A 25,059-nucleotide genomic window follows, 5' to 3' on the forward strand; every position below is an offset into this window, starting at 1 on the left:
ACATGAAGTTGTACCAGCAGAAGTTCGGCTCCACCTATAAGCCAAAAGAGGGTGTTAAGTTTGAATAACGCTCTAGAGGTTGGGCTGCAAACCATTCCAAAACAACAAGTCACCCACACCACCAACATCTAAATGGTATAACCACTTATTAAATTTGACAGCACATTTCATGTGCTGGACCTTGACCATTAATTCATCCCCCTTCTCTGGTTCATAGAAGGGGAAACAAGTGTAAGCTCTGTTGACAGATTTCTGAATTGCATCTTTCAGTGCAAGATTCCTTCTGAGCCGAACACTCGTGGCCAAGAATTGAGACTGACACAAATCTTAGTTTTCAAAAAGTTTGCTGCTTTGGTTTTTATAGTGAAAATTTGTATTAACTTTAGATTGTTATGAAAAGTGATCAGATGAATAGCAAAGAAAATTAACCAAATTACAAAAATACAATTTCCACTGCATTTTAGCCCTGACACAAAGTGACCTGCTTATAGTACAGTAAGTCCTAGGACTGTCTCTTTTTACAAAGGTTCAGTTATGGGATTCATACAATGTTAGTGCAGAGCTATCTCAGAAATGTCAGCAGGCAGTTATCAGTATAACTGTACGCACAGTAAGGTGGGGGCTTTTGGATGTTGGTCTATTCTTAAGAAAGGCAGCAAAGAAAAAACAAAAAACATCAAGGATAGACTGACATTAGACTGCAGAGAACAGGGATACATTTTCTATACACAGTATAGAAAATACACAGTACACGGCTTCTTCACAGTCCATCAGAAATACACTGTAACCGGCTTTACTTTGCAGTCCCTACACAGGCCAGATTTCCCTTTGTCCAGTTTCCCTGGGGCGACCGCCCACCGATACCAAGTCTCTACTCACGCCATGCACATCATGCTATCCTCCGGATTGCAGCCTGGCAACACAAGACAGCCTGGGACACAGGGTGTCAGTTCCTTTTGCCCCTGTGTTGCTCCACACAAAAAGAGCTCTGCAGACAACTTCTCTGTCTGCATCCAAAACAACACTGACACACCTCCCCCTCTACTACAGGTCTTTTAGTCAGTCACTGCTTCACTATTCTAATTACAGCCACACCTGTGTCTGCAGGACGCCCTCATGACCTCACTACGCTTCCATGCACATTCTGGAGAGCACATACATCGCCCCCTAGCTGTAACAGGGGTTACTGCCTCACATATCTTCCCCCCTGTTCATACCTGTGGGGTTGAACATTTGTTACCCCGTAAGGGCGCGAGACAGGGCATCATTATGCCCCTATGACATCCCCGCTCGACACTACACTATGAAATCAAAGTAGGGACTGGAACCATCGATCGGCGCATGCATCCCTCCCCTTTGCATTTCTCCTCCACACTTCTTTACGCGACCACCCCCTCGTTCTCTATTACAGAAGCCAAGCCCTCTTTTCTGTTTAACCATAGATTTGGGCCAGTTTTGGGTGGTCTCGACCTTGTTTATTTTGGGCACATTAACCTTACGGGTCATCCTGTCACCTAAGTATCTGCTTTCGGGCCCCTGGTACCATTTCCTCTGTACCCTTACCCATGCCTCAGTAACTATATCACGCTGAAACGCCACGGACCGAGCTGGCAACTCCGAGCGTATATCTGTGCCACACCTGAACCTGAGCCTCCCGGCACTGCTGTCTAGCGAGCACTCTATCTAATTTACCCTGACCCCCGGCCCCATCCTTGACCGGTGCCAGAGGGTTCCTCGTGCGCACGTCTCCAGTGGCCTCTGCGAGCATACACTACCGGCTCTTCTCATACCTGCATCTTTTATATCTGCGTCTCCGTGTGGGACCCTGGATCTGAGCTGTCCCAACTTTACCAGGGAACACCTCCAGCTCAGGGTTCAAAGGGGTCCCCACAACCTCTACTGCCATAACCTCTAGAGGGAGCCTATCGGGCTTACACTCTAACTCTAAATTGGTGACCCCTGTGGCATACCTCTTAGGATCTTCGGGTTCTATGCCCGAAACAACATTTTTAGTTTCTCCTGCAATTACCTCTAGGGGGAGCCTATCGGGATTACACTCTGTCCCTAGGTTGGCGACCCCTATGGCAGGTATCTCAATATCTTTGGGTTCTGCACCCGGTACAACACTTTCCGTGAGAGGGTTGACCCTGGTTTCCCACAGGGACCAACACAGGGGCAAATCTCTCCCCAACACAGCCCCATATGGAAGGGTCTTTGCCACTCCCACCACATGCTTAATGTCCCCACATGGTGTGGAAAAATCAACCTCCGCGGTCGGGTACTCCTGGATTTCCCAGTGGATACCCATCACCTCCACTTTTGGTCCTTTGCGGTTGACTCCGGCAACAAGGGACCGATGGACCAGAGTCACTTTACTCCCCGTGTCCAGGAGAGCCTCTGTTCAGCACCCATTCACAAGTACCTGGCATAATTCTGGTTCGCTCCCGGCTGTGCACATAGTGGTGATACAGACAGGCTGGGCACACATAGACTCCTGACCGGTGTTCCCACGGTCCATGGGCTTAGATGTCACCGAACAGTTACCAGCCCCATGCCGAGGCTCTGGTGCAACGTCCTGAGTGGATTTATACCACTCAATCAATTCTATCAACAGTTCCAGGTGGCCTAGGTCCCTCAGCCCGACCCAACGCTACATGGTGGCAGGCAGAGCCCTCGCCATCCGGTCAGCCATGATTCTCTCCATCATCTCATACACAGAACAGAACTTAGGCTGGAGCCACTCCTCCACCAATTGCAATAAGTAATTTTCTTGAGACCTGGCAGACCGAGTCTCTACAAAGGACCACTGGTACACCCAATGATCGCCCCTCACCTTTGGGGTCTCTTCAGGACTCTGCTGTTCACCCCTCACTTTAGGGGTCTCCATTTTAATATGCTGAAGCTCTGCTAGCTTCCACTGTAGCACCTTTTGCTGCTGCTGCCACTGCAGAACTTCTTGCTGCGAATGCTGAAACTGCAGCATCTCTTGCTGAAGCCTTTGCTGATTGAGCACAACCTGCTCCAAAAGCTCCTCCATTTCCCCAGCAGACTTGCACAACGATCTACAGCACTCTCTGGGTATGCCTTAGTTCACATGCCCGCATTCTTTCCACCATATGTGATGCAGCGGTAGGACCATACGCAGTGAAACGGCAGTGACCAAAGCAACTTCAAACAAAATGTTTCTTTATTGTGTTACTTCACACAGTCTTTTAGCAATACACAGTAAACGGATTCTTCATCCAGGCCAAAGGAAAATACACAGTACACGGGTTCTTCACAGAGTCCATCAGAAATACACAGTAACCGGCTTTACTTTGCAGTCCCTACACAGGCCAGACTTCCCTTTGTCCAGTTTCCCTGGGGCGACTGCCCGCCGATACCAAGTCTCTACTCACGCCATGCACATCACGCTATCCTCCGGATTGCAGCCTGGCAACACAAGACAGCCTGGGACACAGGGTGTCAGATCCTTTTGCCCCTATGTTGCTCCACACACAAAGAGCTCTGCAGACAACTTCTGTCTGCTTCCAAAACAACACTGATGCACTTCCCCCTCTACTACAGGACTTTTAGTCAGTCACTGCTTCACTGTTCTAATTACAGCCACACCTATGTCTGCGGTACGCCCTCATGGCCTCACTACGCTTCCATGCATATTCTGGAGAGCACATATAGCGCCCACTAGCTGTAACAGGGGTCACTACCTCACACTTTGCATAAACTTGATGTATTTGTTACTAAAAGTTTAAAAGCTGAAATTTTTATAAATGTACGTCAATAAAGGCAAAAACACTGAAGTAGAAATTTAGTGAAAACCCAAATTTGTGTCAGTCTAAAACCTTTTGGACACAACTGTACAGCACAACAATTTGCGACTAAGAGTTTTGATGAGCAAATAAATTGTCAAGGCCCTGGTTCAGTGGACAAGTCAGTATTCTGTGGTCCCCAGATGGGAGCCCTGACAACTGCCTTACAGTTCTGGCAAAAATTAAGAGACCACTGCAAAATGTTCAGTTTGTCTGATTTTTCTCTTTATAGGTATATTTTTGAGTAAAATGTAAAATTGTAGAAAAAAATAATATACCGTATATACTCGAGTATAAGCCGACCCGAGTATAAGCCGACCCCCCTAATTTTGCCACAAAAAACTGGGAAAACTTATTGACTCGAGTATAAGCCTAGGGTGGAAAATGCAGCAGGTACCGGTGAATTTCAAAATTAGAAATAGATACTCCATACCATTCATTATGGCCCCATAGATGCTCCACATAAAGCTGTGCCATATATAATGCTCTGCACCGTTCATTATGGCCCCATAGATACTCCACATAAAGCTGTGCCATATATACAATGCTCTGCACCGTTGCCCCATAGATACTCCACATAAAGCTGTGCCATATATACAATGCTCTGCACCGTTGCCCCATAGATAGCTGTGCCATATATATATATGCTCTGCACCATTGCCCCATAGCTGTGCCATATAGTGCTCTGCACCGTTGCCCCATAGCTCTGCCATATAGTGCTCTGCACCGTTGCCCCATAGCTGTGCCATATATATAGTGCTCTGCACCGTTGCCCCATAGCTGTGCCATATAGTGTTCTGCACTGTTGCCCCATAGCTGTGCCATATAGTGCTCTGCACCGTTGCCCCATAGCTGTGCCATATAGTGCTCTGCACCATTGCCCCATAGCTGTGCCATATAGTGCTCTGCACCATTGCCCTATAGCTGTGCCATATAGTGTTCTGCACTGTTGCCCCATAGCTCTGCCATATAGTGCTCTGCACCATTGCCCCATAGGTGCTCCACATAAATATGTGCTGTTGCTGCCGCTGCAATAAAAAAAACAAAAACACATACTCACCTGTCTTGCTTGCAGCTCCTCGGCGCCATCTTCCCGGCGTCTCTCTGCACTGACTGATCAGGCAGAGGGCGGCGCGCACACTATTGCGTCATCGCGCCCTCTGCCTGCAGTCAGTGCAGAGAGACGCCGGGAAGATGGCGCCGACGCCCGGCGTGTGGAACGAGGAGAGGTGAATATGCGATACTTACCTGCTCCCGGCGTCCCGCTCCTTCCCCCTGTCTGTCTTCGGTGCCGCAGCCTCTTTCTCTGTCAGCGGTCACCGGCACCGCTTCATTAGAGAAATGAATAGGCGGCTCCGCCCCTATGGGAGGTGGAGCAGCCTATTCATTTCTCTAATGAGCGGTCCCACGTGACCGCTCAGGGGAAGAGGCTGCGGCACCCGGAGACAGTGGGACGTGCAGGGGGGGCGACAGGAGCCCCGGAAGCAGGTAAGTATATGACGGTGCTCACCCGCCGACCCCACCACCGATCATGACTCGAGTATAAGCCGAGGGGGCACTTTCAGCCCAAAAATTTGGGCTGAAAATCTCGGCTTATACTCGAGTATATACGGTATCTGCGCTGGGTGTAATCCCCTTTTGATTATATAGAGCAATGTTCAGGAGAAAAGCCTCTCTTATTTTGGTTATCAACTAATCCTAGTTGTATCTATGATTTTACCTTATTAAACTCGGTGAGGACCTTCAGTTTTTTTTCTATACCCGCTAGGATCCAAATTTAGATACTATAAACATATACAGTGTTCTTCAATATTATGTAGGCACACAGACCATCCCAGTAAAATATATAAAAACAAGAAAAATTGTAAAAACACAAAGTGCACAAATATATAAATATATTTTTTTTGTTAAAGTCTTTAGAGTATTACTAGAGAGGACGTTACCTCCTGTAGTCCAATTTGTTCCTCCACTCCTTTGTGCCTGTAGTTAAAGTCCTTGTGTCCTGATGTCCAAATGAGGGTGTTGTAAAGCTTGTGCGGGAGGTGAGCGTTGCCCCGGCTGGTGGCAGTGCTCAACCACAGCCGTCACTTACGATCAGTAGCGTGGGGTGAATGCGCGCTGTAAGTATTAGCCGCTCGGTCTCCTGACAGTGCAGGACCTAGCGTGACGTCACAGTCACATGTTTAGCACACGTGACTGGCTATGGAAGGCGCAGTGGACCAAAAAGCCGACGCGTTTCGGAATAATCGTATTCCTTCCTCAGGGATGGTCCGTATAGGGATGTGTGCCCTTTTATTTACAGCCGCAATCATTTAACCCCTTCATGTGGTAAAGGCGAATAGCTCAATTTCGCTATTTAGACCCTTTGGCATTAGAGTATCTAATTCAAAAATCATCCTACTCTCTTCTCTTGACATCTGTTTGATATAGTCTCCTTTCGGCCAGCTTTTGTTAACCGTTTTCAGGCCTGTAATAATGGTGCCTTTTATAACACCTCCGTGTTGGTTTAGAAAGTGTTTTGATAATGGATGGCCCTGAAATTTCTTTTTATATTTCTCAAGTGTTCACTTACTCTTATGTGCAGTGGCCTCTTTGTTCTTCCTATATATTATTTATTACATGGGCACTTTATGGAGTAAATAACCCCTTCAGTGTCACATGATATATGATCTTTAATAGTCCATTCGTTTTGCCCATTAGAAAGCGACAATTGTTTCTTGTAATTTAGTCGCTTACATGGTTTACACTTGAGACACGGATAGAAACCTGGATGCATACGATGAGGGAGGTGCATAGTGCTCGATTGTGGATTCGGAACCGTAGGGGCTATTTTATTAGCCAAACTATTGGCTTTTCTGTATATAAACACTGGGCGTTCTGGTATTTTTTCTCCTATGATTTTATCATCATTTAGGATGTCCCAGTGTTTATTTACTATCTTTTTCAGCAGGTAGGTATTGGCATTAAATTGTGTGATTATGGGGACCACCTCAGACATTTTTTTATTATCTTTTTCCTTGTTTTGTAATAATTGGGCTCTTGGTAGCCCTGCAACTATTTCTTTTGTCTTGAATAGATGGTCCTGAGAATAGCCCTTCTGGATAAATTTAGTAGTCAGAATGTAAAATTGTTCTTTTAGTCTATAAACTTCTGACAACATGTCTCTGACTTTCCAAGTAATAAGTTTTTTATTTTTTTTCTGAAAAAGAGAAATGGTCAAAATTTAAAAAAAAACCTGTGCTTTCAGACCTCAAATAATGCAAAGAAAACAAGTTTATAATCATTTAGAAACAACAATACTAATGTTTTAACTCAAGACGAGTTCAGAAATATTTTGTGGAATAATCATGATTTTTTATCACAGCTTTCATGCATCTTGGCATTCTTTCCAACAGTCTTTCACACTGCTTCTGGCACAAAATGTAAGCAGTTCTTCTTTGTTTGATGGCTTGTGACTATCCATCATCCTCTTGATTACATTCCAGAGGTTTTCAATGGGGTTCAGGTCTGGATATTGGGCTGCCCATGACAGGGTTTTAATGTGGTGCTCTTTAAATGTTTGCCAGAACTGTATTTGCAAGAATCTGCAGATCTTCTTTGGATTAGCCAGCCTGGCTAAAAAAAAAGAAAGGCGGAAACCACTTGTAAAAGAGAGGATTCTGGAACTTTTATCTGGTGACATTCTAATAAAACATATAAAGACAACTGCCTAAAGAAAATATTTCACAAATGTCCAAACCACAATTCCCCACATAGCAATATGACTTGCATTGCAATCAAGAGTGGTTTGTGCTTATCTTCTTAAGTTTCTAGGGCCCCCTGATACCAGCCCAAGTTTGACCATGGTATGGCCAAAGGTTAGTGGTCGTTTTCTACAAGAAGCAGAATTTTAAGTTAGAAATTCACAGTTTTTAAAATCACTGGATAGATGTCAGATAAACCAAGCTCTGCCAAAACAAGTATACTAAACATCTAGTACATCTTTTGATGTCCTATGACTTTAATGCTGTGTTGTAATTTTTTGTAGTATTTTTAAAGGAAATAAGTTTGAAAAAAAAAAAATTGGTTAAACCATTCACCGCATACAGTACAATATAATAGCTTTTTTTTTGCTATTTATCGTCTTTCGTTTTTAACAAGACCTGATTTCTGTGAATATTTCCCATATTTAGAGCAGGAAGATGGTTTCTCCCGTGTGAGGTTTTAATTGTCAATAAGATTTGATTTGTGAATAACACTTTTTTTTTACCACAATCTGAACATGAAAATGGCTTCTTCAATCTATGAGTTCTTTAATGTGTAAGAAAATAAAAGTGGATTTACACTAAAATGTTTCCCACGTTCAGAAGATTAAAATGACTTTGCCCTTATGTGAATTCTCTGATGAGAAACAAAGGAAGATTTCCGTTTAAAACATTTCCCACAATCTGAACATGAAAATTGCTTCTCGTTTGTGTGAATTTTTTGATGATTGAAAAGATATGATTTCCAATGGAAAGTTTTTCCACATTCTGAACATGCATATTGTTTCTCCCCAGAGTGAATTTTTTCATGTGCTACAAGATCCGATTTGTGGCCAAAACATTTCCCACATTCTGAACATGAAAATAGCTTCTCCTCTATGTGATTTCTCTTATGTTTACGGAGACTTGATTTATCGGTAAAACATTTTCCACACTCTAAACATGAATAAGGCTTCACCCCTGTGTGACTTCTCTGATGTTTACCAAGATTTGATTTATCTGTAAAACATTTTCCACATTCCGAACATGTAAATGGTTTTTCCCCTGTGTGAATTCTCTGATGCCTAACGAGATCTGAATGCTGGTTAAAACATTTACTACATTCTGAACATGGAAATGGCCTTTCGCCAGTGTGAATTCTCTCATGTTTCGCAAGATTTGATTTAATTGTAAAACGTCTGCCACATTCTGAACATGAAAATGGTCTTTCTTCTTTGTGAACGTTTTGATGTTCAACACTCCTTTGGAGGTGATTATTTTGTTTAACAGTATGTAATGAATTAGTAGATAGGACTTGTTGAAAATAATCAGATGATGAATCTTTGCTTTGAACGGTTGAAGGTATAGCTGGAATGTATAAATACATTTCATGCACATCTTCTATCACACCACGATCATCTGCTATAAAATCTGAAGATATCAGATGTCCTTCTGAGCTTCTAGTGTAATCTTCTGCCAAGAAAAAAAATCTGGAATTACTTTTTTAAATTCTAGGATCAAAAAAATTATAATTTGTTAAATAACATTTCTAAATTAAAATATCAACATAAATTGCTAATCATATAGCAAATTTCATTGCAGGAAAAACTCTGTAATTTGGGCAGGACAAACTATCTAACATGTATAAATAGGAAATTCAATACATTCTATTATTTTGTTCTCCTGGAAGATAAGCCACTAGAGATGTCTGGTTGAGACTTGATTCAGAACCGAAATTATGTGTATGGTGAAGCTGAGGGAGGTAGCTGTTGGCCAAACAAACATTTGTCCAACAGCTCTCTAAGAAGTGTAAGCACTAATCACAAAACAAATCACTATCCAACAGTAAATCTCAGCGCAAACACTTAAGCTGGAGTTACACTAAACGACTTACCAACGATCACGACCAGCGATACGACCTGGCCGTGATCGTTGGTAAGTCGTGTGGTGGCTGGGGAGCTGTCACACAGACAGCTCTCTCCAGCGACCAACGATCAGGGGAACGACTTCGGCATTGTTGAAACGGTCTTCAACGATGCCGAAGTCCCCCTGCAGCGCCCGGGTAACCAGGGTAAACATCGGGTTACTAAGTGCAGGGCCGCGCTTAGTAACCCGATATTTATCCTGGTTACCATTGTAAAAGTAAAAAAAAAAAAAAAAAAAAACACACTACATACTCACATTCTGATGTCTGTCACGTACCCCGCCGGCGTCCACAGGGTTAAAACTGCTTTCGGCAAGAGCGCTGCTAATATGCACGCGCTGCTGCCGAGAGCTTCCCTGCACTGAATGTGTCCTTTCCCTTCTTTCCTCTTTTTCCCCTTTCCTTCTCTGTTCCCTTCCCATGAAAGCGTAGTACAGATTAAATAGTCTAATACGAACATATGTAGGCTTTAACACTAAATAATCACAAAACTTATAAGCAATATGCCCATAACTGCACAGAGGGGGTATAACAGATCCACAACTGCACAAAAGAATGCATGTTGAATGGGTTCAGAAATAATAAGAGAACCCATGTGGTGCATAAACACTGGTCACATGATGGCATACACACACCTATATATGCCTGCGTATCAGGATACATAGGAAAAGTACAAGAGAGTGTGGCCAGCTGGTAATGTGGTCCAAAGGTCGAACAAAGCTCACAGTGCAGATATAGCTTCATATGGTACAGTAAATTATGGAGTAAGCACAGCAAAGGGGTCACATTACGTTCCCCCCCCAAAAAAAGGGATGTTAATTGTATTAGGTTTAAATACAGACTAGATGATAAAAGACCTTATATAGGTACACATGGCTTAATGAAAGGAAAGAGAGGGAAAGGAAAAAAAAAAATTCTTTTTTTCTGTGCAACCAGTGTTTTTACACCATATGGGTTCTCCTAATCCATTCTGCTCTGGCTTACCGCGCATGCGCCGTGGTGTGATTGAACCTACATATGTTCACATTAGACTATTCAATCTGTACTATGCAGGCGAGGTCATGTGACCCGCAGGTCCTGCGTGCTGCAACATCTACTTCCTCTATAATCGGACACACGTGGATACTGATGGTAACCAGCTGATTTCTTTGCACCTGTGTATCTGTTTTCTTTGGATGCCGCCTCATTTGACAACACTTCTTACATAGGTAAATCAAATTATATTGAATATATATGCTTGACATTTGACACTCACCTCTCACTTCTCCCTTAGGAAGCCACACTCTGTGGTGATACACGTGGGGCTCCTTCCTCTACATACAATGCTATGACTGGGTGATATTCATTTATCTTATTCACCAACAGGTCTATTACATAGCCTTCTCCTGGGACTTTTTACTTTTTACTATAGGTGTAATTTCTTTTACATACAGGACACCATCACTTTGCCTCCCTTCTTATACAACTTCAGGGGGGGCAAACAATTTGCTTGAGAGAATTCTATATGCTCAAATAAATAAATAAATAAATATATATATATATATATATATATATATATATATATATATATTATATATATATATATATATACACACACATACACACACACACATACATACATAGACTGCTCAAAAAATAAAGGGAACACTTAAACAACAGAATCTAACTACAAGTAAATCAAGCTTCTGTGAAATAAAAAACTGTTCACTTAGGAAGCAACACTGATTGACAATCAATTTCACATGCTATTGTGCAAATGGAATGGACAACAGATGGAAATTATTGGCAATTATCAAGACACCCTCAATAAAGGAGTGATTCTGAAGACCACATCTCAGTACCAATGCTTTCTGGCTGATGTTTTGGTCACTTTTGAATGTTGGTTGTGCTTTCACACTCATGGTAGCATGAGATGGACAAGTGGCTCAGGTAGTGCAGTTCATCCAGGATGGCACATCAATGCGAGCTGTGGCAAGAAGGTTTGCTGTGTCTGTCAGCATAGTGTCCAGAGGCTGGAGGCGCTACCGGGAGACAGGCCAGTACACTAGGAGACGTGGAGGGTTCCGTAGGAGGGCAACAACCCAGCAGCAGGACCGCTACATCAGCCTTTGTGCAAGGAGGAACAGGAGGAGCACTGCCAGAGCCCTGCAAAATGACCTCCAGCAGGCCACAAATGTGCATGTGTCTATACAAACGGTTAGAAACCGACTCCATGAAGATGGTCTGAGTGCTCGACGTCCACAGATGGGGGTTGTGCTCACAGCCCAACACCGTGCAGGACGCTTGGCATTTGCCACAGAACACCAGGATTCGCAAAGTCGCCACTGGCGCCCTGTGCTCTTCACAGATGAAAGTAGGTTCACACTGAGCACATGTGACAGACGTAACAAAGTCCGGAGGTGCCGTGGAGAGCGATCTGTTGCCTGCAACATCCTTCAGCATGACTGGTTTGGGAGTGGGTCAGTAATGGTGTGGGGTGGCATTTCTTTGGAGAGCCGCATAGCCCTCCATGTGCTCGCCAGAGGTAGCCTGACTGCCATTAGGTACCGAGATGAGATCCTCAGACCCCTTGTGAGACCATATGCTGTTGCGGTTGGCTCTGGGTTCCTCCTAATGCAGGACAATGCCAGACCTCTGTGGCTGAAGTGTGTCAACAGTTCCTGCAAGATGAAGGCATTGAAACTATGGGCTGGCCCGCCTGTTCCCCAGACCTGAATCCAATTGAGCACATCAGGGACAGCATGTCTCGCTCCATCCACCAACATCACATTGCACCACAGACTGTCCAGGAGTTGACGGATGCTTTAGTCCAGGTCTGGGAGGAGATCCCTCAGGGGACTATCTGCCGCCTCATCAGGAGCATGCCCAGGTGTTGTACAGTAGGGAGGTCATACAGGCACATGGAGGCCGCGATCAATCAGCGAAGCGGTGTTTAAAACCCGCGCCAATATCGCTGATCGGCCAGGCGCAACCAATCAGCGAAGCGTGGTTCAAATCCCGCGCCAATTTGCGGCAGGACTGCGCCTGTTGTTGATTGGTTGCGGGCGGCTGGCGCGACCAATCAGCGACGCGGGATTTCCATCACAGACAAACAGACAGAATTAGACTACTATTATATAGGATTGACTTACTGCTTTGCTACTTGAACTGTATCATTCATATATATTTCTTTTGCTCTATGGGGAATATTCTCTCAGGAATACCTTGTTTGTTCAAGCACACAGATTCATACATATAGCCTGTCACTTTTTATTAGATCGAATCGCTGTTTATAATTGTTTCTAAACATGTATTTTTTGTCTTGCGTATCTGTGTTTAATTAAAATTATTGATGTTATTTAACAGTGATCCTAGCCTTGTGTTTGCACACTTCTTTTTCTCCCATGTTTTCCGTACTTCACTAAGTGTGTGGCTAGTGATCCTGTAAATTATTTTGTAGTACCCTCAGTGCCCCCCAGTGCTGGCACATTGCCCCTTGTGGTGCTGGCACTTGGCCCCCTTGTGGTGCTGGCACATGGTCCCCCTGTGCTGCTGGCAGGCACATGGTCCCCCTTGCTGCTGGCAGGCACACGGCCCCCCTTGCTGCTGGCAGGCACACGGCCCCCAGTCACTATATGCCCCTCTGTGCTGCTGGCTGACACGTGTTCATTGAACAGTGCGAAATCACCGCACTCTATACAATATATATATATATATATATATATATATATATATATATATATATATATATATATATCCATGTTTATCTTGTGGAGACTGATCATCTCTGCAATATAAATTGACATGCTGCGGTCTGGAAAGACGCACCGCATGTCCCTCTCCGCAGGGAAGCCGCGGGCGCTGGTGCACACATAGTGGAGATGAGATTCCTTCAAATCCCATCCACTATGCTGTAACATCTGGACGCTGCGGATGTATGCAGCGTCCAACCCGCAGCATTTACTGACCATGGAAATGTACCGTTACAGTTTTTAAAAATTAAACAGATATTGCGTTTCACGCAGATTTCGTGTGTGTGTATGTGTGTGTGTGTGTGTGTGTGTGTGTGTGTGTGTGTGTGTGTGTGTGTGTGTGTGTGTTTTATTTAACTTTTAATTTACCATTTTATTAATGATGGTATCTCTCAGGAATACCTTGTTTTGTTCAAGCTCACAGATTCTTGCGTATAGCCTGTCACTTTATATTGGATCGATTCGCTGTGATTACTTGTGTGTTATGGGGGATTATACTCAAAACATCCCTAGTATATCCTTTCCCAGGTGCACGCAGTGGGGGAGTCTGGATGTTCTTACATGGTCCTCCAGCTAGTATTTATATTAGCTTCAATGGCTTTTTAAACGTGTCTTTTTTGTCTTGCGTACATATCTGCATTTAAATAAAATTATTGATGTTATTTAACGGTGATCCTAGCCATGTGTTTGCACACTTCTTTTTCTACTATGTTTTCCGCACTTCACTAAGTGTGTGGCTAGTGATCCTATAAATTATTTTGTAGTCCCCTCAGTAATTTTTCCAATAAAAAATAAGCCCTCATGCATCCTCAGATCCCAAAACAATCGAGACTCTATGGGTCTCGGAAAATGGCGCCTTTTTTTTTTGTTTTGTTTTTCACCACTTAAAGAAAAAAAGAACCATACATGTTTCATATCTGCAAACCCATAATGACCTGAAGAATCATAGTGTCATGTCCGTTTTAGCATTTAGTGAACATTGGTAATAACAATTTGATATTGAATTTCTTTTGCAATATCACAACATTTGGAATTTTTTTCCAGTAAGTAAGTAAGAAAGTACAACTTGTAGGCCATATTGACGGAAAAATGAAAAAGTTATGGCTCTGGGAATAAGGGGAGCAAAAAACTAAAACGCAAAAAGTAAGAAAATTCCAAGGTCATAAAGGGGTTAAAAATACCCGAATAACCAAAACACACAAAAATATTGATATATGTAAACTAGTTTTCCCTCATCAAGTGATCAGTACACCCAATGGGGATAATATAAAAATGATATGGTGACTACAATTATAGTCCTCAAGGGAAAGCCTAATTGGACCCAGAAAACACCAATCTTTCCTTAGATGTAATTTCTACCCAAGCCATGGAGGTTAGCACCCTAGGATTGTGAAAGTGGCGCCACCACTCGTTGCCAGCTGTCCCTAATGAACCCTAACCTATCTATTATTAGATCATATACCAATACACCAATCAAAAGTATATACAAACTAATAATTGTAAGTCATATTACACCTCATATGTAGGGTCAGCAATGGGTTATGGTATAGTGTATGATTAAACAGTTTAGACTATCATAAAACAGAAAAACAAGACTGTAGTAGAGGTCAGGAAACTCCCCTATTCATTAGCATTGACAACATAAGACAAGTGTCCTATAAGTAAAACACAGCCCCACCTACACAGTATAATGTCCCCACAAAGCCCACCTACACAGTATAATGTCCACACACAGCTCCACCTATATAGTATAATGTCCCCACACAGCCCACCTACATAATATAATAATCCTACACAGCCCCCATACACGGTATGAAGTCCTCGCAAAGTCTCCCTGCACAGTGTGATGTCTCCAAACAGTCCCCCACGCAGTATGATGTCCCTCATACGGCCTGTCACAGTAGTATGTTCCCACATGTCCCCCTTGCTCAATAGTATGTTACCATACAACCCATGCATATTGGCACAGTATTGTGTCCCCACCGTTTACCAAAATGCACTGTAAAAAAAAATCTCCCGCTGCTCCAGACAGACACAGATTGAGAGATGTATTGACGTCATTGCGCATATTGCGATCTTAGACGCACAGGTTCGATGATGGAAGTTAATAGCCCCCCATTCCATCATTATTTTCACCGGTATCTGCATTCTAGTATTTCATCAGCTGCTCCCCCTAGTGTTTAACCCCTTCATGCTGTAGCCAATTCCTTTTTTTTTTTTTTCATTTTTTCCTCCCCTTCTTCCAAAACCAGTAACTTTTTTTATTGTTCGGTCCACATAGCCATATGACAGCTGGTTTACTGTGGGATAAAATATACTTGTGAATGACTCTGTTTATTTTATCATGTGATGCACTGGAAAACAGGAAAAAAATGCCCGCGTCGCCGCAAGGTAAACAGACATGCTGCAATCTAAAAAGACGCGCCGCATATCCGTAAACGCAGGGCCGCCGGGTGCGTGTTCGCACGCATAGTGGAGACGGGATTTCATAAAATCCCCTCCACTACGCTGTAACATCTGGACGCTGCAGGTTGAACGCTGCGGATGTACACAGCGTTCAATCCGCAGCTAATCCGGATGTAATCCAGCCCGTGGACACATACCCTAATATTTTCAGTTTTCGGGATATGGGCTGTGCGAGAACTTATTTTTTGCATCCTGAGCTGATGTTTTGATAGTCTCTTATTGCATTTTATTGCAATGTTACAATGGCCAAATATTCATGTGTAAGGGGAGGTCAGACGTTGACCAAGCAAGTATTCCGCTGACATCTATCATTCGTCCCGTCGCTTGTACAATACCAATTTTAAAGAAACTGGATTTATTGGTCATTATTCACCTGTGCTGTTATCTGTAGGAATCTCCTCTTTACACCGCTCATCACCCCTCACATATGTCTCTGTAGTATTATTATGTGGCAGATCGTTAACCTGAAAGAAATAATGTAAAAGTCACAGACAGATGGAGAAGACACATCAATGATCAGCTCTACTGTAATCCTGCCATTTCCATCATTCTCATTATACAAGTATAAAACATATAATACTGGTGGATAAACCAGACTAAGCCTAAAAAAGACTAAACACAAGACCTTCACAGCCGTCTACACATCATAGGACAGACATTTTGTCTATCTACCTGATGATCCTGAGGAACATTGGAATTATTTCGGTTACAGTCCTGTGGAAGAAGAGGATGGGGACATCTCTCTGGTGTTGTCCCCTTACTGGATAGAACTGGAGGAAACACATACAGGGACTGAATTCATTATTTACATACAGATAATTATAGGTCGTGTGTGTTTAGTCCTGTCTATTACCTGGTGATGTGAGGGGCTGGGGAACCTCCATCATGATGCCCTTGTACTGATCTTTGTGTCCTTCTAAATACTCCCACTCCTCCATGGAGAAATAGACGGCGACATCCTGACACCTTATAGGAACCTGACACATACAATGATACTGTCATCTCCCTGATCTCTTCAAAGCATTACATATAATGTCCCAGGATTGCCAGCAGTGTCACCTCTCCAGTCAGCAGCTCAATCATCTTGTAGGTGAGTTCTAGGATCTTCTGGCCATTAATGTCCTCATGCATCAGGAGGTGAGGTGGAGGCCCCGTGATTGGGCGCAAGGGTCTTCCCCATCCCTCAGACACAGGGGCCTGACAGCACTCACTAGAGGTCTTCTTCACTATTGTGTAATCCTGTAATGGAGAGACATTAATAAATCTCACTACAGACATTTCCAGAGTCATCACCTCTCCAGTTCTGTCTGTTATTCCCATAGATACAGAAACTCTCACCTCTCCAGTAAGCCGGAAGAGGATCTCTAGGGTGAGGTGCAATATTCTCTCTGCCATCTTGTCCCTGTCCATACCCATCCTAAACAGTCAATCAGGAAAATTCTCTTTTATAGAAGATCTCTACTGACAAGATCTGATATTGTAGGAACCTAAAGGAGTAGAAGATGTAACATCATAAAGAATCCCATATAATAATATTACTGGAGATAGTAAAGAAAAACATATGAGGCGATGTAATGTGTCGATGTTTACTACAACAATTTAGTAAATTGAACACAGTATACCCTTGTAAGATCACTCAAATTATACCACTGATCTATATCAATATATATATATATTTTCTAAGGATAACAAGTGACCGGTGATCAGGGTGTACTGTAAAGACAACAGTGGAAGCCACTGAAATAAAGGGAGACCCAAGAGCAAAAACCACCTTAGATATAGACACCAGAAAATTTTTAAGCTTTGGAATTCATTTGAATAAGCCTTTATTATAAGAGATGGTAGAAATACATTAAAAAGTATATATAAAATAAATATAATAAAAAATTGTATGATCATGCATATGAAACTACCGCAGGACAGGAGAAAATGTACCCATATACAAGATTGTGCCCCAATAGATACGGTATATAAAAAATATTTTTTTTAAAAAATTTCTTAGGTTTTCATTTGATCACGCTGTGTGCGTAATAAAGTGCAAAAAAGATTAGAAAGTGCAAAAAACTGTGTAAAAAAATATATTGTACCATAAAATCTGTGACCAATCATATCATACTTCAAAAATACATAACACATTGCCAAAATATTGTGCAAAATCCGCAATAGCAGCTATCTACAAGGATAAATCAAATCGTGCACAAGGACAATTCTGCCAAACGCCCGCAGGTCCAGGACCCTATACACCCCCAGGTAATTGCTGCGGCATTTTTCCTGCAGCTCTACACCGCTGTGTGCGGACATTTGTTCGATATTTGCACAATTCTTTGGCACTAGGCACTCAGGCACTTTTTTTATATATATGGTGTGCTAATCATCTTAATATATTGCACGTTTGGCAGAATTGTCCTTGTGCACGATTTGATTTATCCTTGTAGATAGCTGCTATTGCGGATTTTGCACAATATTTTGGCAATGTGTTATGGTTGCTCATAGATCTAATGCTACAATATATGTTCTGTTGATAGCTGCTATTGCGTATTTTGCACAGTATTTTTGAAGTATGATATGATTGGTCACAGATTTTATGGTACAATATATTTTTTTACACAGTTTTTTGCACTTTCTAATCTTTTTTGCACTTTATTACGCACACAGCGTGATCAAATGAAAACCTAAGAAATTTTTTAAAAAAAATATTTTTTATATATCTATTGGGGCACAATCTTGTATATGGGTACATTTTCTCCTGTCCTGCGGTAGTTTCATATGCATGATCATACAATTTTTTATTATATTTATTTTATATATACTTTTTAATGTATTTCTGCCATCTCTTATAATAAAGGCTTATTCAAATGAATTCCAAAGCTTAAAAATTTTCTGGTGTCTATATCTAAGGTGGTTTTTGCTCTTGGTACAACAATTTAGGAAGAATCCATGTATGGTAACTGAAAATTGTTTCCAAGTGGAAACAGCTTACATAAGGAACATTAAAATATTTTCCAAGTCCCTTGAGGATAAATCCACAGTTGTATTAACAGCAGTGTCAATATCCTGTTGCAAATAATGGGAGATGTTTTGTGAACAGTTTCCAAGTGAATTTGTGTAGAAAAATTACTACAGTGCATACAATCACTGCTTTAGTTTGATGTACTGATTGGGGTGCAGCTTCCTCACATTGGAGGCTCCACCCAGGCAGGACTTTACCTCAGAATTTTTATTGCTGGGTCTCTGACATTTTTGCTACCAGGTGGAGAAGCCAATTTTATGGATTTTTACCAGAGGTTTGCTCCAAATTCTTCCTAAATCCTTCTGATCAGTAAGACAGAGTTGTGTGTTTCTATGAATGGTCCTGTGTGTACATTGGCCTCCACTATCACAATAGTTCATGTGGTACATGCCACCACTGTCCTCCGCACAGAAACACCTGACTGGCAGGAAAGAGACCGAGGCCTCAGACATTTCTTACACTGCTGAGGTAAAATAAAACTTGAGCTCTGATTGGTATCTGTGGTAAGAAGAAATCTGAGATCTGATTGGTTGCCCCGTTGATTTGAAAGCTCATTGGTTGGTTTGGACAATAAAGACAGTTTTACTTTAATAACACGACACCCCAGGAGCAAGAAGAGTCATCATGTACAAACCACACAAGCGATGTGATACAGTCTGGTTTTCGTACCCAGCTCTGTACATGGTTAGGATGTAATGTCACCAATGTGCTGTTCCTTCATGTAGTGATGCTTAGAAACAGAACAACATAGAGCCCTTTCTGATCACTATTTCATATGCCCAAACCTATCAGCTGTTGGTCTGTGGCAGCCATTCCTCAGACATACTATAGATTACAGGTCATAAGAAGACCCCTACAAACGCTCTATTGTTACTACGCCCAACAAAAAAAGTTATAAAGTTATAAATACCCCACAATTTCCTTTTTTTTTGTCGACATAGCCATATGAGAATTTGTTTTTTGCGGGATGAGCTGTAGTTCTGAATGACTCCATTAGGCTGTGTGCCCACGTTGCGTTGTTTTATGCGTTTCTGCCGCGTTTTTTGCAGCAGTGGAAACGCTTAAAAACTGCATTCCCATGCAATCCTATGGGATTCTGCAGTTGCTGTGCCCATGAGGGGATTTTCCAGCTGCGGAATCGCATAGTGGTAAAATCCGCAGCATGCTCATTATTTCTGCGGAATTGCGTCGATTCTACAGCCATGGGCTATGCCCACCATGCGTAAAGTGAGCGCTTCATGTGCGGATGGTACCCAGGGTCTGGAGGAGAGGAGACTCTCCTTCAGGCCCTGGGATCCATATTCATGTAAAAAAAAAAGAATTAAAATAAAAAATATGGATATACTTACCATCTGATGGCCCCCGGAGTCCTCCCGGCTCTCAGCGGTGCAAGCGGCGGCTTCCGTTCCCAGGGATGCATTGTGCAAATCACCTGAGATGACATCGCGGTCACGCGACCGTGACGTCACAAAGGTCCCGTACCGGGAGCACCGCTGAGGAGATCGGGGGCCTTCGGAAGGTCAGAATAACCAAATCTTTTTTGTTATTTTTAACATTCTTTTACTATTGATGCTGCATAGGCAGCATCAATAGTAAAAAAGTTGGTCACACTTGTCAAGCACTATGCTTGACAAGTGTGACCAACCTGTCAATCACTTTTCCAAGCGATGCTTCAAATCGCTTGGAAAACACAAGCATTCTGCAAGCTAAAAACGCTTGCAAAACACTTGTGTTTTGCAGGAAAACGCATGCGAATTCCGCATGCGTTTTTCCCGTGGCAGGGAGTTGCGGAAATGCTGAAGACATTTCCGCAGCATTTCTGCAATGTTGGCACATAGCCTTAATGTGTTGTGATTGACAGCGGCATTTAAGGCGTTAAACAGGAGCAATCAGAGCTCGCTTCGATCATGGTTGTTAGATGCAGATGCCAGCAGCATAATACAGTCGACACCCACCTACCCCTTGTGGATCTTCTGAGCCCAATCCATGCACCCCGACACACTCTATAGTGGTGACATATGCAATGGACAATGGAAGGATTGAACATACACCTTATACCCAGATATCTTACCTTAGTGAAAGTGATAGCTCAGGACTGAAGAGTTTATAGGGGATGTCCAGTACTTTACATTGATGGCTTATCCTCAGGATAGGTTATCAATAACAGATCAGTGGGGTACAACACCTGTCACCCTCGCCGATCAGCTCTTCCTAGTGCCAGCAGCAGTTATATCTGCTTACAGGACCTGTAATGATGTCACAGTCATGTGATCAGCCATACGGAGGGGAGGAGTCAGGGATCTCATGATGTGACCTGAGTTGAACACAGATGAACTGAGATGTAACCATCAGATTAACACTATTAGGCCACGTTCACATGTTTAGTATTTGGTCAGTGGAACAATCAGAGGAAAAGTATAATAGAAACACGTCAACACTTCTGTATTTATCACCCACTCCTGGTTTTGGCTTACAAATACTGACCAAATACTGAACGTGTGAACGTGGCATTAAACAATCATCAGTAAATACTGTACTTATCTGTATTGTTTGAAGACGATACTCTCGTTTGTATTCTGCAATCAGGCTGTAAGGCCGGTTTCACACAACCTGATATATCTGGTACCGGCATTGATAAGAGGATTTCTGGCATATTGGGGGTAGTTAAACCAGTTATTTTCTCAATCAAGGGAAGCACCTTTGACCAAAATGTATTATAGGGCACCCCCACCACATGTGTGACATTGTCCCCTCCCCCTTCCCAGACCTCCAACATCTGTCTGAGACCACTGGGTACCATCTATGGGGGATCGCCGGTACCATCTATAGATAATTTTGAAGGAAGTTTCCTGAGCTTTGGACCCTTTTGAGATTTTATGTATTAGGAACAAATGCTTATCCCATTGTGAGTCAGAGAAGGATTTCCCCAGTTCCCTTTCCCATGCATCGCAAAATGCAGGCGTATTGTCAGTTACCTGAGCAATGAGGTTATAAATTAGGGTGTAGGAGTGTGTAGGGGGGTACGATGATAGGCACAGTTTTTCAAACTTTGTGAGATCTCTATGAAGATGTGCACGCTTCTTCATAGTTGAATAGAAGTGTTTTAACTGACGATATTCAAAATTAACCTTCTGGGAAGCATCTCTTCCCTGCAGCAAGTCATTCAGGGGGAGCAGCGAAGTATTGGAGATGACATAAGAAAAGAATATCAGATGGGATTTGTTTGAACTGAGAAATCTTTTTGCAGATAGTCCTGGTGGGAAATCAGGATTATCAGAAAACAGGAAAAAAGGGCCCTGGGAGTCGATTAATGATAAGCTTTTTTTTATAGGATCTTAAAGACAGAACAATGGCGTAGGTACTATATGACATGAGGCCAGGAGAGGGAACAGTTAAATGAGCGCACCATGGGAAAGTGGTAAGAACTTTAGGACAAATGGATTGAGATAGTTTGATGAATAATTTCCCCTCCAAATGATGGAAGAAGTCAAGGACTCTAGTGTGTACTGCTGCCATGTAATACCTTCTACATTCCGGAAGGCTATGGCCCCCCTTTTGTTTGAACCTTATCAGGACTTCTCCACGAGTACATGGATGCCCACTTGCCCAAATAAATCTGCAAAAGCTACTGTACAACCTTTTCCAAAAATTGGAGGGAATTGCTACTGGTTGGTTTGAAACAGGTATAAGAATTCAGATAAGACGTTCATTTTTAGTATATTTATTCTGCCGAACCAGAAAAAATCTTTCACCATCCAAGAATTAAGATCTCTATGGAGTTGTTCAATAAAGGGCCCAAAATTAAGATGAAATAGATGGGAGAGATCTCTATTAATACAAATTCCTAAGTATTTACTGCCCTTTGAGGGCCAGGCAAAGGGAAAATAGGACTCGATGGAAGCCTGGATTTGAGGAGGGAAACACCGAGGGACTTTGACTCAGCTGCGTTGATTTTAAAATTTGACCATGTGCCAAAGAGATCTATTTCAGCCATAACAGCAGGGATGGATATATGTGGTTGAGTAATATATAGCAGGACATCATCAGCAAATGTGGAGTATTTGTATTCTGCACCTCCCACCTTAATCCCCTTGATATCGCGGTCATCACGTATTAATGAGAGCAGGTGCTCCATCACTAGGATTTATAAGAGAGGGGACATCCCAGTTTTGTTCCATTGATTATGAAAGGTGATGAGATTGTTACATTTATCTTCAACCTAGCTGACAGATTGCAATACAGGGCCATGACTTTGGCTATAAAAGGGTCCTCTACCCCAAGCTTTTTAAGAGAGTAATATACTTTGTACCAGGAGACTCTATCGAACGAATTCTCAGCGTGTAACTAAAGTATTAGTAGAGGGATACCTCTTGATTGGGCATGATGAATAATGTCAATTGTCCCAATCTTACCTCCCAGGGAGGAATTCCACCTGATCCAAGTGTATGTTTTCGGTTAAGAAAGGTTGCAGCCTGTTCACCAATATTTTCACGTAGTTCTTCAGATCCATATTCAGAAGAGAGATGGGTTTATAGCTGGAACATAAATGTGGGTCCCCACCCTTTTTTGGGAGAACAGTAATATGTGCCTCTGTGGTTTCAGGAGGGAAAGGGTTCTTGCAGGATGCGTGGTTAAATCCTCCCAGCAGGAGAGGTGAAAGGAGGGGAAGGAATGTTTTTTAGAATTTAACTATATCCGTCTGGGCCCGGGCTTTTTCCACTCGTTAACGACTGGGTAGCCAACTGCAATTCGGCCTCTGTTAAGGGTTCATCTAGAGTTGAGGTGGGAGACATTTTTCAAATGGTTCAGTTCTTGTGTCTCAGGCGTGTCTGTCTCATTCAAGGTAGTATTAACAGAGGATGTGTTGTTTGGCATACCATCGAGATTGTATAGTTTAGTATAATATTTATGGAATTCAATGGTGATATTTTCCGTTGTATTTAACATTTGACCCGAGTTATCGTTTATTTTTGGGATGTGATTTTGGGCTTGTTGGGATTTTAGAGCTCTCGCTAGCGTGCATCCACATTTGTTGCTATGTTCATAAAACTTACTGCTACAGACCTGAAGATAGCATCTATATCCCAAGTGTAAAGGTACCTTCACACTAAACGATATCGCTAGCGATCCGTGACGTTGCAGCGTTCTGGCTAGCGATATCGTTGAGTGTGACACGCAGCAGCGATCTGGATCCTGCTGTGATATCGCTGGTCGTTGCTGAAAGTTCAGAACTTTATTTGGTCGTCAGACCGGCGTTTATCGTCAGGTTTGACACCAAAAGCAACGATACCAGCGATGTTTTACGCTGGTAACCAGGGTAAATATCGGGTTACTAAGCGCAGGGCCGCGCTTAGTAACCCGATGTTTACCCTGGTTACCAGCGTAAAAGTAAAAAAAACAAACAGCACATACTCACCTGCGCGTCCCCTGCCATCTGCTTCCTGCTCTGACTGAGCGCCGGCCCTAAAGTGAAAGTAAAAGCACAGCGGTGACGTCACCGCTGTGCTGTTAGGGCCGGCGCTCAGTCAGTCCAGGAAGCGGACGCCGAGGGACGCGCAGGTGAGTATGTACTGTTTGTTTTTTTTACTTTTACGATGGTAACCAGGGTAAACATCGGGTTACTAAGCGCGGCCCTGCGCTTAGCAACCCGATGTTTACCCTGGTTACCCGGGGACCTCGGCATCGTTGGTCGCTGGAGAGCGGTCTGTGTGACAGCTCGCCAGCGACCAAACAGCGACGCTGCAGCGATCGGCATCGTTGTCGCTATCGCTGCAGCGTCGCTTAATGTGAAGGTACCTTAATAGTTTTTCGGCTTCCTGTCTGGCTGTTAATAGGTCTCGGAGGGTTGCTGTGGAGAGGGCATGTTTGTGGGCTACCGCAAGGGCTTCTATTTTGCGCAGAGCAAGATTAAGGTGCCCTATCTCGCTTCAATCGGGAACCATGTTTTATAAATAAACCCCTAAGAACGCATTTCAGTGCCTCCCATTTGATTGTGGGGGAAGTTCAATATTGTGTTGGTCACATTCTGGGTGCACACCGGGTCCAGGAACAAGGATTCGTTTCGTTTCCAAGACCACGAAAGCTTGGGTAGACTGGGAATAGCGAGAGAACTGAATACGGGAGCATGGTCAGACCAAAGCATAGTCCTTATCTCTGTCTCCGGCTGCCAAGATAGGTCTCGGTGTTGCACCGGGACATAGTAAATTCTGCTGTAAGAGTCGTGGGGGAGGGGAATAAAAGGTATAATCTTTGACAGTCGGTTGTGTGAGGCTCCAAACGTCACAGAGCTATAATTGGAGAAATGCCCTCTTTACTTTTTTGATAGCTGAATATGATAGAGATGCTTTTCCTCTTGAATTATCTAATGTAGGATCCAGGGTCAAATTGAGGTCTACAC

General features: G+C 42.9%; 2 protein-coding genes across 3 annotated transcripts in view; one reads left to right on the plus strand and one right to left on the minus strand.

Moving 5' to 3' along the window:
• Positions 1 to 25,059, plus strand: part of LOC143767362 (uncharacterized) — a 461,494-nt gene that overhangs the window by 420,086 nt on the left and 16,349 nt on the right. The gene's annotated exons all lie outside the window — the stretch shown is intronic.
• LOC143767398 (gastrula zinc finger protein XlCGF66.1-like) lies at positions 6,846 to 20,931 on the minus strand. Of its 2 annotated transcripts, none has more exons than XM_077255711.1 (7): positions 20,734 to 20,931; positions 16,991 to 17,139; positions 16,712 to 16,891; positions 16,506 to 16,629; positions 16,325 to 16,422; positions 16,026 to 16,116; positions 6,846 to 9,001 (listed from the first exon to the last, which is right to left on the minus strand). In XM_077255711.1, exons 2-7 carry the CDS (start codon positions 17,066 to 17,068, stop codon positions 8,160 to 8,162), a joined length of 1,413 nt encoding a protein of 470 aa, XP_077111826.1. In that variant the 5' UTR covers positions 17,069 to 17,139; positions 20,734 to 20,931; the 3' UTR covers positions 6,846 to 8,159. The 2 variants fall into 2 exon arrangements, with proteins under 2 accessions (XP_077111826.1, XP_077111825.1); XM_077255710.1 differs by having other exon boundaries at positions 6,847 to 9,004.

The sequence above is a fragment of the Ranitomeya variabilis genome, chromosome 4 (assembly GCF_051348905.1).
Source record: "Ranitomeya variabilis isolate aRanVar5 chromosome 4, aRanVar5.hap1, whole genome shotgun sequence".
Lineage (NCBI taxonomy): Eukaryota > Metazoa > Chordata > Amphibia > Anura > Dendrobatidae > Ranitomeya > Ranitomeya variabilis.